This window comes from Podarcis gaigeae, assembly GCF_964106915.1.
Source record: "Podarcis gaigeae genome assembly, chromosome: 2".
In the NCBI taxonomy this organism is placed as follows: Eukaryota; Metazoa; Chordata; class Lepidosauria; order Squamata; family Lacertidae; genus Podarcis; species Podarcis gaigeae.
In genome coordinates, this window is record NC_139679.1 from 57,683,354 (window position 1) to 57,696,234 (window position 12,881).

At 46.2% G+C, this 12,881-nt stretch overlaps 1 protein-coding gene across 4 annotated transcripts in view; it reads left to right on the forward strand.

The window, feature by feature from the left end:
• The first annotated feature begins 1,280 nt into the window (after positions 1-1,280).
• FNIP1 (folliculin interacting protein 1) overlaps positions 1,281-12,881 on the forward strand; it is an 89,859-nt gene continuing 78,258 nt past the window's right edge. For all 4 annotated transcript variants that reach the window (XR_014561589.1, XR_014561590.1, XM_083728371.1 and 1 more), the window contains exon 1: positions 1,281-1,539. Coding sequence is in view for 2 of the 4 variants with exons in the window: in XM_083728371.1 (XP_083584497.1) it covers positions 1,445-1,539 (95 nt within the window). In the remaining 2 variants the exon portion in view is untranslated. The remainder of the gene's footprint in view (positions 1,540-12,881) is intronic.

A 12,881-nucleotide genomic window follows, 5' to 3' on the forward strand; every position in this document is an offset into this window, starting at 1 on the left:
TACCTGAAGGGTGAGTGTGTGAGCAAGTTGGAATACTTAAGCAGATCCACACATTTCAATCATAATCTGCATTTAGAGCACATAAAATAATATTGGGGACTGTAGCTTGGGGTGCAGGGAAAGGTAACTTTGTCAGGGGGGACTACAGTTTGCAAGATCCTTGTGCCGGGATCATGTGCTTTAAATGTGTGTTGAATGTAACTTAAATGTATGGCTCGGGATTGCAGAGAAAAAGGGAAATTGTGGCTGCTGCAGTTGGAAGACTTGGTGACCATCCCAAGGTGAGCTTCGTTCATGGAAATTCGTTTAGTTTTAATCTGGGCCTTACTAAGTTACTCCAAGAAACTCACATGTTCTTAATTAAAAGTTCAGAATTTTTGGTGCTGATAAATCCAGGGTTGCAGGTTCTGCTATTCCTATATTGCAGGGGGTTGGACTAGATCAGAGCTTTCCTGTTAGTGTGTGGGCTGTGTGTCACGTGAATGTTCCTGCGCTCCTCCTGGGGCTGGAAAGGGGTTAGTTTTAAGCTCTGGTTTGATTGTAAAACTGAATTACTGTGTCACGAAATGTTGCATGTCTAAAAAGTGTGTCACCAACATGCAAAGTTTGGAAAGCTCTGGACTAGATGATCCTCAGGGTCCCTTCCAATTCTACAATTTTATTATTCTAATTCCGTCGGGAAGCAGAACCAAAGCAAAAACACATGGGGGGGAGGGGCGCCAATAAGTCAAGAGTTTAACTGCGATCGTGACAAAATACATTGGGGGCAAGTTTTTATGTTTTTGCCTTCTTGCATCCCTGTTATTGACCCTTCTTGGATTCCAGGGGTGGGGGTGCTGATCTTAAAACATCTCCAGAGCGGCTCAGGAGTCCCACATCCTCCAGGGTCGTGGAATTCCAGTCGGGGTGGGGGAGGAAAACCAGACAAAACTCCACAAAGCCATCCCATCCAAAGCGCAAGGAGCGCTCGGGTGTCCCCATTCCCGTCTGCGTCTTTGAACGGGGCCTGTTCCGTGCTCAGTAAGCTAAAGCTCAGCGGATCGAAGGCGAAGTTGGCGGGAGAGCCCAGGCCGAGCGCCTCCCGCTTTCCTCCCTTTCCCTTCCCTCTCCTTCCTTGCACCAAAACATCCCCAAGCGCCGCCGCTCCACCAAAGCCAAGCAGGGATCGCCGTGTTCCCCACGTGGGCTGGGCCGGGCCGGGCCGCGCGGCCAATCGGCTGCCGGGAAGCCCGCGCGAAACCCCGCCCGCCCGCCTCCCCCTCCCGCCGCGGCTGCTCCAAGTGATTAATTTTTGTCATATGACTGTCACACCGAATGGAGTCGGGTTCGCGGAACTAGCCGGCCTTCGCAGCTCGCGCGCGGGGAGGGGGGAGATCGCTCGCTGGCTGGCTCGCTGGCTGCTCCGGGCTTGGCCCCGCCGGGGCGAGAGCGGCGCGCTCCCAAAATGCCGCCCACACCCACCTTGTTGCAGAAGCTCTTCAACAAAAAGAGCGGCTTGGTCTCCCCCTGCAAGGAGCCCCGGGAAGAGTGCGTCTTCAGGTAAGGGGGCAGGCAGGCAGGGGGCGGGTGGAGCAGGGGCTGGGGCTGGCCCTGGCTTGGTTCCGGGGTCGGATCGCGGCGGGGCTGATCCGCATCCCCTCTCTGGCTTGGGGGCACTGCTTGGCTTCCTTGCTGCTCTTTGCGGAGTCGCCTCCTTCGCCTACCATCCGAGCCACGCCGCCGATTCTTCTCTTCCCCATCCCTAACTTGACAGATCAGACTCTCCTTCTCTCCCAGCCTCCCCCCTTTTCCCCCCAGGAGGAGGCGGAGGGGCGGGCGGGGAGTTTTCCTGGCACCGTCTTGCCTTGGCGGCCACACAGCCGATCTGCCTCCCAGGCGGAAATCACACGGATGTGTCTCTTCGCCATGCGCCAAAACTTCGCGCAACGTTGTTTCTACTTTTTGAGGAGCTCCCTCTCCCTCCTCTTCCTCCTACTCGTGCCTCTTTCGGCCTCGGAGGATCGTGGCCGTCACGTTCGTGCAGAGCCGAGTACCCTCCCCCCAAAAAGTCACTTTCTTGAGTTGCAAAAAGAGAAACGACTCCCCTCAAAAAGGGAGCCACTTCCCCCTGCTGCCTCTCAAGCTCTTCATTTGGGTTCTGTTGGGGAAAGAAAAGAAGAAGACCGGCTCTCTCTTCCTCCTCCTTTCCCAGTGCTCTGTTCCCTCCTCCTTTCTTCAACTTCGAAGCACTAAATAGACAATTAAATTAAAAATATATAATATGCCATCTGCACACACTCGGCTGTCTTGAAAGTGGAAGCGACGACGCTTGACTGCCTGGCAAGAGCCACCTTAAATCTTAAGGAGGGACAGAAAACGCGAACTGTCTGGCTGCCAGTGCAGTGTAGGTTTACCAGAGAAATCTGCTTGATCTTGCCATAACAGAACCCTGCCTGGCTGGGCGAGGGTACCGAATAAACAGGCTGCAAGCCAAGGATGGTTCTGTGAAAGCCCTTTGTGCCTCTCGGAAAGTTCCCTTTGCGTCTCGTTTCCCTTAGTAATAATAATAGAAACAAAACGTACATTTCAGCTCTGTGACTGTGCAAGAGACTTGCCACTGAACTCTTTGGGCTTATGATATTCTTTCTTATCCTTTTGCCTGTTGGTGGCCCAGTACAATCCTAGAGATATGCTGCTTATATTGGGGTTACAGCAATAGTCAGAAATTGAATTACTGTTGGCACAATATTTAAGCACTGAGATCAGAATATTACTTAGAAGTCTTTCCATTGTGTACCCGGCCAAAATTGTTTCTGAATGTCCTGTGCATATTTCTTGGACCTGGGTTCTGCTGAGTTCTGCAGGAGTGACTTCCAGGCCTTAGGATGCAAACCTATGCACCCTTACGTGGGAAAAGCTCACTGAATTCAGTGGGACGTATTTTTGAGTAATGAAATAGGGAACTGGGCTGCACATGACTTTCACAGATGAGGAATAGTATGCTGTTGGTGTTGAGTCTTCTATCAGCCCAATTCCACTGCTGCTGGAAAAGAAAGTTAGTTACCAACTTTGAATTTAGTATTAGAAGGCTGATGTGAGTGGAAATCATTTGCTTAAATTACATAACAGACAATACTACAGTCTTGTAGAGGCAGCTAGATGTTGCCACAGACTTCACTTTGACGAAGATTTCACTATTCCCACAAAATTTCTATTTGACATTCGCCACTTGAATTATTTTCATTGTCTAACCATTTCGTTCAGTTAAACTATGTTTCAAAACATAAAATAGATTGCCCAAAGGCTTCTTTGTGGAACCACTTACCAGCTTTGTTTAATTTTATACACAACCGTGTTACTGTTTGTTGGCACTGGGTGTTGATATCACCTGGTAATACTCTACTGTGCCACCTAGTCTTCAAGAACACCTAAATTAGCCCAAACAGTCAATCCTAGCTGCATCTACTCAAAGGTGTTTTATAAGCAAACCTAATACTGTATCTATCTGGCTACTTCTAGTGCACCGTTTTATTAGAATATCAGTATGCAAATGGGAATTCCTTAATGACGTGTGAATAAACATGCAGAAGTCAATGAAAATTGTTTTGACATATTAAAGTCAGTGTTTAAGAAGATACATTTTTAAGAACATATACTTTGAAATAAATATTTCCACACATAAGAAGCAAGCACAGCTTTTAACATGCTATGTATTCCTTTCATGGCTTGGTCATATATTCTATGGTTTCTGCTCTCCCACTTGGTTCTCACCTTTTCTACTGTATTTATAAAGTGTTTTCAGGAAAGTACTTTGCAAAGCATGCAAAGCCATTTAGCTATGGTGAAATACTAGCTAAGCATCAAAAGATTTTCATGTACTTTATAGGCTATGTACTTTTCACAGTTGTAGATATTTCAGAGGTGGCCCTATTAAAAGGGTGAGGTGGTCTTTTGGATGACAATATTGTCACTTATTTAGAGGCATGTGTCTATCACCATCGGAGGATGTTTGGATCTTCTATATTAGGAATCGCATGCAGGTTGTTGGAAATATGCATTGGGTTGAATCCAGACTTCATCTTCTGCAAATGGAAAGACTCCTGTCCATGGAAGGCTCTTGGTCCAGTAGAAGGATCTTGTAGGTGTAAAGGGGTGTAGTCCCTCGATACCATTTCCCATCCTGTTCTGGAGGGTCCTCATGTCTCCACATTTTTTCTGAGCATGCAAGGATCTGTAAAGGGAAGGGGGAATCAACAAAAGTCACCTTCCCCACTTATGCTGGAAGGAGCAAAGCTTGGATCCAAGCCATCGGTTACATCTGTTGAAGACATATCCTGCCATAAACATTGTGCACTTTATTTTAGTCTCCTCATTAAATAAGGGGTTGACATTTTTATTTGGTTACAACCGATACCAAAACATACATAAGTAAGGATGGACTTGAGGGCCTACATAAACTTTCTATCTGCATTAAGTTATTAAAAGTTTGTTTTCTACCCATAGATACAGCACAGTTATATTAGTTAGGCAGCACGTCATGGAGAATAGGTCAGTCGGCAGTTATTTGGCTGTGGCAGCTAACATTTCGGAGGCAGCATAGTCCTTGGTACCAGTTGCTGAAGAAAGGCAACAGGGCATGAGTTTCTTGTCCTCACCATTGAAATCAGAATATGGGACTAGTTCCTGTATTTTTTTCTAGCTATTTGGTGGTTATTGGCGTGGTTGCATATCCTCAGCAGTGTATTTATTTAACGCAAAGAAAGCACTGGACCTGGCACAATTCTGTGTGGGTATGACATCTGTGGTGGGCCAAAGTGTTCTGTCAGTGTGGGACATGCTTTTGACAGCATCTTGCGCCCAAAGAAAGTGTTGTAGAAGAAGACTCCAGGAGGTATGTGTGTATCATTTGGGGTGTCTCAAATCCATTTTGGAGGTGCACACCTCCGGTTCCTTATTGCTTGCTGAAGTCTGTGTTGTGCATTTTGAGTGAGTGTTGAGCACATTGGGGGAAATTATTGTGAAAGGGACAGTCCTCCATTCATGGAGATATATGATACTGTGTAGATACTTACAAACCTCCGTTCTTTTTTAAAAGATGTTTTGCTTGAATTGTGATTTAAAATGTCATACAAATAAACAACTGGGAACTAGGAGTAATCAACTTCAGCACTGTAAAGCATTGTAGGGAAAGCAGCAGTATGGTGTGGGGGTTAGAGTGTTGGATCTCAGGGGCGGATCTACATTCAGAATCTCGCTTAGCCATGAAACTCATCGGATGACCTTGTGCCACTCACCATTTTTTAACTTAGCGGGTTTGTTGTGAGGATAAAATGGAGGATGGTGAAGGAAACTCTGTATGCTGCCTTAAGCTTCTTGGAGGAAAGGCAGGATAGAAATGGAGAGAGTAAATGTTGTAAGTGGATGAGCCAACAAGGCATTTCTTACGTTTTTGCGTTTGGTGCAATGCTTAGCATCCTGTAAATCCCTCATCAATATTAGATTGTTGTTGTGTAACATTTTTAAAAACAAGGATATTAAATCATTCACAAAGTAGAAGTGAGTATTCGAGCCAAGTCCTTGCTTGCTTTTCTCATTCTTCCAGAGGAAGAAGGAACAGCAAGACATAAATTGCAGTAAATATCCAGATGTTAAGGTGGCTCCTTTATTTGGAAAGATCATTTTTCTTAAGAAAAATAGCCATGCATTGCATAAACTCAAGGTGGCTTGGAGTGGCTGTTGGCATTTGGATTGGGTAGGTTATTGACAAAAGAGGACAATCAAAATGATTATTGGAGGCCTTTTCTTTTACCTAAAGGATACTGGGTATCCTGTTATTCTCTCCAGTACAGATTTTTACTTCCCTTCCCCTGTCATCAGAACTGTTGCTTATGAAATTTATAGAGCAATCCTATGCAAGTTTACTCAGAAGCAAAGCCATTGTTAAAGCCTCAAGGTTTTGTTTTAGTTTTGTAGCTAAACTTACAAACCCACAAAGCCCAGGTTCAGAGCTAACACCAAACCATGACTTAACCCCAGGTAAGAAAATAAGTAATTTGCACTTCCTGAAACAATGGACAAAAACTTCCTTCAAAATCTGCACTTCTCCAAATTTTGCAGTGCAATTCTCCATCCAAATAATGTGTTCAAGAATGCATACGCTAGTGTGTGCTTCAAAATGCATATATTAGTGACCGCAACATTTAAACACGTAGTATTGTAGGGGAAACTTTGCATTAAAATGTATTTTTAGGTAAATTTGCAGCTGAAATCTTTGCTCTGAGAATCTGCAAATTTGCTGCTTTGTGCTAAGCCACAGTTTGGCTTAGTGTTGCATGCGGATTGGGGTCGATCATGCATGGCTAGTAAGCAGGAACTCAGCTGACTTCATTGACTCGCATGTGGGTTCATTACTTGATTAAGAGTTTTTTGGTCGCTGCACACTGTTCCCTTCAAGCAACTACCTGAGATCTTATGTCTCAATGCATTTTTCTAAAAGTGTTTAGATTGCTTCCTGGGTATGCTCACGAGCCAGTTTTATAGTTGTTCTAAGCATGTCCTTCATCAATGCTCTCTTTCCCCATTTTTCTTTACTTGACGGAGTAATTTGTTTTATTATTTGAATCCCCTCAGCTGTTTCAAGTCAGGATTCACCCTTGAGGGCACAAAAACTCATAGTATGCCAAGTTCAAATTTGTGTTCTTGAAGGTAGGCGAAAAATGTTCTTACACTTCCTTTTAAAATGGCAAACACTGAAATACTTTTGTAAACACCAGGTTTATAATAGAACAGAATTTTCAGACGGTCTGGTAGTATGTTCTGGCTTTTTAAACAAATGACAAAACTTGCAATCAGTTGAAGAACACGTGCCCAAAGTGACGAAAAATGCTTACTTTGGGCTGGGTTTTCCCTTATTTATTTAAACTAGTTGCATCCAGTGCTGCAGTTTGGCTTGTGAAACAGACTCCATGCAAGCAACATAACTTCCTTTTCTTCTCCTTCCAGTGCTCTGCCCTCCCCGCTTTCAAGGGCTGGAGAGGGGCACTAGGAGCAGATTCAGGGAGTTCTTAGGTGGAGGAGAGGAAACTGAAGTCCTGTGATGTCAACAAACCATAGTCTACTCTAGACTGGAGGCTGGGGAAGGGCAAAACCTCAAAATCTTTCTGGAGTGATTTTGACAGTGAGCCTACCTATGGGCTCAGAAAGAGAGAGAAGGTGGGGCTGGATCCTCTGACCATATATTTTCCTCCTTGCTCAATAGAGTCTTCTCAGATGCAGCAGAAATCACCAGTGCCCCAGGCTATGGATTCTTGGCTGGAACTCCAATAGAAGAAAACAAAAGAAAGCATAAAATAGGGATAGGAAAACAGCAAGGGGTCCCTTAAGCTTTTTATTCCACCATCACCACCCAGCTTTCATATGTTCAACCCCACTGTAATCCTACTTCCACCCGGAATATGGGCATTAAGGCTTCCGTTCTTTACCTGCTTACCTGGGAATAAGCACCATTGAAGTCAGTAGACCTCTCATCTGAGTAGACAAGAAAGGGACTGCACTGTAGGCCTGGCAGCCTCAGAAGTGGCTTCTGTTCCTTCTTGCCCCTTTCCTATACTTTCACCTCAGTTGTGGGTGAGCGGGCTCCAGGAATATTGTGGACCTTTGTCCATGGATGTACCTAGGGATTGGCTTGGTTGGCCCCTGCCAAAGGCGCAGGCCCAAGGGCGCGAAAAAATCCCTCCTCTTCACTCTGGCTCAGAGTGTTTAGGAGCCTGACTGTCCACACGCTTCCTGGGCTGCTCCACCGCTGCACAGCCGGGCAAGGTATGCAGGCTTCTCTGGGTGCCTTGGTGGAGGAATCTGGTTGCTGGCATGGGCTGTTGCAGTAGCCCCACCAGTAGGGATGGGGTGGGTGGTCTCAGTTGGCCAACAGCGCTATTAGAAGTGTGAGCAGAGTGCCCAGTAGGGCTCAGAGGGAAGAAAGAAAGACAGTGGGCAAGAGTTACAGGAGGAGGGAAAAGGGAGGGAAGAAGGAAGGAGGCAGAAGGGTAAGCAGTGAGTGGAAGGAGGGAGACAGCAAGGCAGACTGAAAGACCAACAGAGGAGGAGGAGAGGTTGAGCAGAGCACAGCAGACCCTGATGGCCTTGGAGGAAGTCAGTGGCAGAGCGTAAAAGCAAACTTTCTGAGTTTCTGGTCCATGGGCTCTCCTGGCTTCAGAGCTCCTTGCCAAGATGCAAGGGCACCTAGGTAGACCTCTGTCCCTGTCCCCAGAGAGTGGTGCAGAAGTCGTTCATGAGGCAGTAAGGTAACTCAGGAATACTTTGATTAACTGCACTTCAGCGGCATTAAGCTTTAAAGGCTGATCCACTAATTAATAAAGCAGCTGAAGCATCACAATTAACTAAGGCACACACTTACTTGGGAAAAAGCTTGCTTATGAATGGGTTGTGCAACTGCTCACAAACCAGTTTGCCCAGGGGCTCACCTTATCTCTCAAAGTCGCCAAAGGCTCTTTCTTCCTCTCTAGGGAATAGGCTGCGCTCCTTTCCCTGACTTCTGCTTCCCCTCCCCCTCCTTTTCACAGACAGTATATGAGGAGAGAAGTGACTCAGTGCAGGCTCCTCATTAAGAGCTGTACCCGTCTCCCCTTTTGGGGAATTCGTAGAAGTGCATTTCCTTCAAGCATCTCACCGCTTTGAGCAATAGCAAAATGCCTGACCTCTAATAAATGCTACAGCGATGGAAGCCAACACAGCAGAACCACTTCCAGCATTTCGCAAAAGGAATTAGAAGTTGTGTCCAAAGCATGGGGTTTAACGTATTTCTTCTGCCTCAAGGGAGGGGAAAAAGTGAAACTGACTCATTTCATACTTCTGACTGTGGCTGGATTCTCTGACTCTCACTATCATCACCATCCTGCTTTTTCAGCCAGGTCTCAGGGCCTGAGTTCATCACAGTGGTCATGAGTTGTTCTTTCGCCGACGTGTGACACTCTGCCATGTCGTCTGTGTTATCACTTCCTTGTCTGCCTGTGTGGTTTACTAAGATTGGACTGTGACATCTGACACATTTGGGCTGCTTGCAGTGCATTCTGCCTGCATCGCACAGCTCTTTAGTTCAGTCTCCTTCCTCTTTGGGGTATAAAGCTCTTTCAGAAGAGGCTGAGCCAAAGCAGCAAATCATTTGGTTCCCCTTTTACCCTCCTAGGACATTGCAAACAGTCATAGTGGCACTTGTAAGACAAGGCATTGATGCAGCCGTTTGCCCAGCACAGACACTATTTCAGTATTTGCTTAACGGAATAAATCTACACGCCTTTGCCTAGAAATCAGGGTGCTTTTCTTCTTGCTGTGGCCAGACCTACTATTGGGCAGAGTGAGGTGGTTGCATCTGGTTACAGATGCTGAAGGTGGGAACTTCAGTATGTGCCCAACCAGCCTGCCAGAAGCCCCCAAGGTAGCCTGATGATCTCAGGTGTACTGAAGGAAGATGCTCCCCCATCAGTGTTGAAGTAACTGCAGGTCCAGTTAGTCTTTGATGGGGGAGTGGAGAGCGAGCGAGCATTTCTTCAACCTACCGTATTTTTCGCTCTATAAGACGCACCCGACCATAAGACGCACCTTGTTTTAGAGGAGGAGAACAAGACAAAAAATATTCTCCCCCTCTGCGCAGAGCCCCTTCAGCGAAGTGGCAGGAGAAGCGGAGCCCCTTCCATTTCTCCTCCCACTTCACTGAAGGGAGGCTGCGCAAAGAGGGAAAGCTGCGCAGCGCCTCTCCAGCGAAGCGAAGCCAGGAGAGCAAGAGGGATCGGTGCGCACCGACCCCTCTTGCTCTCCTGGCTTCAGCGAAAGCAACGCGAAGCCTCCGGAGTGCAGCAGGAGCTCCCACTGAGCTCCAGAGGCTTCGCGTTGCTTTCGCTGAAGCCATGGAGCCTGCATTCACTCCATAAGATGCACACATATTTCCCCTTACTTTTTAGGAGGGCAAAAGTGTGTCTTATAGAGCAAAAAAATACGGTATTTTCTTGTTTTCTTTGGCATTTAGTATTTAGCACTTTGCAGTAGTACAGGTATAGTACTACTTGTTAGCTTTGACTGGGGGGGGGCAGGGGGGAAGCCAGGTGCTCCATCAATACAAGTGTATTACGGTTTCATGGACACCCCCCCCCCACACACAAAAAAGGTGCACAATAGAAACTGAAAATGAACATGCTAACACAACTCATAGCAGGGCTATGAGGAACCTATACATGCTGGAGTTTATTTTATGTTCTTTCTTGACTTTGGAGCAAATAATCTTAGTCTGTGGGGAGTTGAAATGCTTTTGACTGCAGTCCTTTGTACACTTACTTGGGGGTTCTGAGTGGGTCTTACTTCTGAGTAAACATGCCACAGGTGAGACTGTTAAGCTACCAGCAGTAGCTATTCACGCACCCCTTTCCATTGTCCCCCTTTCCATTGTCCGTCCAAACAAGCAAGAGGCATTATCAGATCTCAAGGACACATTCCATCCAGGCAAAAGCACTCGGGTGCAAGGCTGGGCCAGTGAGGGATCTGGCTTGGGGAGAGTTCCCAGAACTAGATAATGCTCTGAGGAAAATTATTTCCTTATGCCTCCTTTGGTTTGCTGTTATGGGAACGATTCAGTTTTTATTGTTGGAAATTATTTAGCTCTTGTAAAGTCACTCTGTTAGTGGGAGCAGCAGCATGTTCCTTCCTCCTGGAATAACTTGACCTGCATGACTTGGAAGCTGAACGTCCATTTCCTTACCCTTTTGTTTGGGTCCAGGTTTTGATTTTTTTTTTTAATGCTGCTTCCGGAGAAGTTTTTAAGGGGGAGGGGGGCGAGAAAGAACTGGCAGGATGGTTTCGTAACTACGTAAGACTGTTCTCCTCTTGTTGCATTGTAGCTGAACATGTGCAAGTAACTCAAGGAAGGAGCCACTAATTTGATCGGGATTACACTGGATTTACATGTATGATCAGTGCAAGTTAGGAAGGGTGTGCAGAGTCTTGTCAGTCAAAAACAGGAAGCAACCTCAGCCATTTTGGGTGTGTTCCCAAGATCTCTTGATATGGATTTGGTTGCTCTTAACACACACTATTCTCTCCCCCCTGTTCGGGGCAACTAAAAGACTGGCGTTGTTGAGATGTGTATCTCAAGTGTGTTTCTGAGCACTCTTTATCTTCCAAACCAGCCTTTGAAATGAATTCACTTACCTTAATACTGAATCCATTTATTGATTAAATATTGATTTCTCTGGAAGTTCTAAAAAGAGATCAGTCCAGCCACAGTTTTGCTGTTTTATGTCCTGTTACTCTTTTAATTTACACCTCTCCCACTGAGTGCAGTGTGATTGATGTTCAGTATGCACATTGACTCATTGTTATGAGAGCAGTACCAGCACCACTCCTCCCTGCACTGATGAGGTAGCATGAGGAGCTCTGGCCCACACATGAGGAGTCCACGTTGACTCCTTCCTCTGGAAACACCAACCTTCAGAAAACTGGATTACTGCTAGCCTGAACAGGAGTCCCCTGCTGGACTCTTCTTACATAGTTTTGGACTTATTGCATTACCCTACAGTGCTGGCAGTGTGAATAGTGGACCAGTTCTGAATATTGACTGGACTATGTCCTCAGTTTGCATGGGCATATGTATGGAGCACAAACATTCCGTTTCCACTGACACAAAATATTCCATTCAGAAGGGGCTTCCCCTTTGCAAAACAGATCCCCGGTTTTCAAAAAGCAAGACTAGTTCTTCTGTTTAGTGACCAGTTATTACATGACTTTTATTTTATCAGACCCTATAAAATACCCTGCATTTCCATAGCTTAGCTCTCAGTGGGGATAGATGAATCAGTCCATTTAAGTTTCATTCAGTGTGACATCTTTACAATCATGAAGAAGAAGAAGAAGAAGAGTTGGATTTGATATCCCGCCTTTCACTCCCCTTTGGGAGTCTCAAAGCGGCTAACATTCTCCTTTCCCTTCCTCTCCCACAACAAACACTCTGTGCGGTGAGTGGGGCTGAGAGACTTCAAAGAAGTGTGACTGGCCCAAGGTCACCCAGCAGCTGCATGTGGAGGAGCGGAGACACGAACCCGGTTCCCCAGATTATGAGACTATCGCTCTTAACCACTACACCACACTGGCTCTCATAATCATAAATTCATCTCACACCACTACTGCATGTGCTCACGTTTTGTTTTGGTTCGGTTTTTTAAAAAAAGGACCCCAGGAAAATCCATACACATTTTGGTATCATTTCTCCTAATATACATATTGCGTTTGTGCAGTTATGCCTGGCATGGGGCTCGGGTGGCGCTGTGGGTTAAACCACAGAGCCTAGGACTTGCCAATCAGAAGGTCGGCGGTTCGAATCCCCGCAACGGGGTGAGCTCCTGTCCCGTTGCTTGGTCCCTGCTCCTGCCAACCTAGCAGTTCGAAAGCATGCCAAAGTGCAAGTAGATAAATAGGTACCGCTCCAGTGGGAAGGTAAACAGCGTTTCTGTGCGCTGCTCTGGTTTGCCAAAAAGTGGCTTAGTCATGCTGGCCACATGACCCGGAAGCTGTACGCCGGCTCCCTCGGCCAATAAAGCGAGATGAGCGCCGCAAACCCAGAGTCGGTCACGACTGGACCTAATGGTCAGGGATCCCTTTACCTTTTAATTATGCCTGGCACATGTGTTTTTACTAAGATACACCAATTTGTATGTATTCTTTGCAAGGAGAACTGCATTGCAAAGAAGTATGCGTTTGAAGGAGACCTGATTTTCATTTTGTGTATTGGTTTGGGAAGTGTAGATTTGTTTGCATGAAAGTGCAAGCAGAATGATTCTCCCCTCCCCATCCCTAGCTTTCAGACTAAGCTAAAGAGCTGTTATGCTTCCATCCAAGATGAC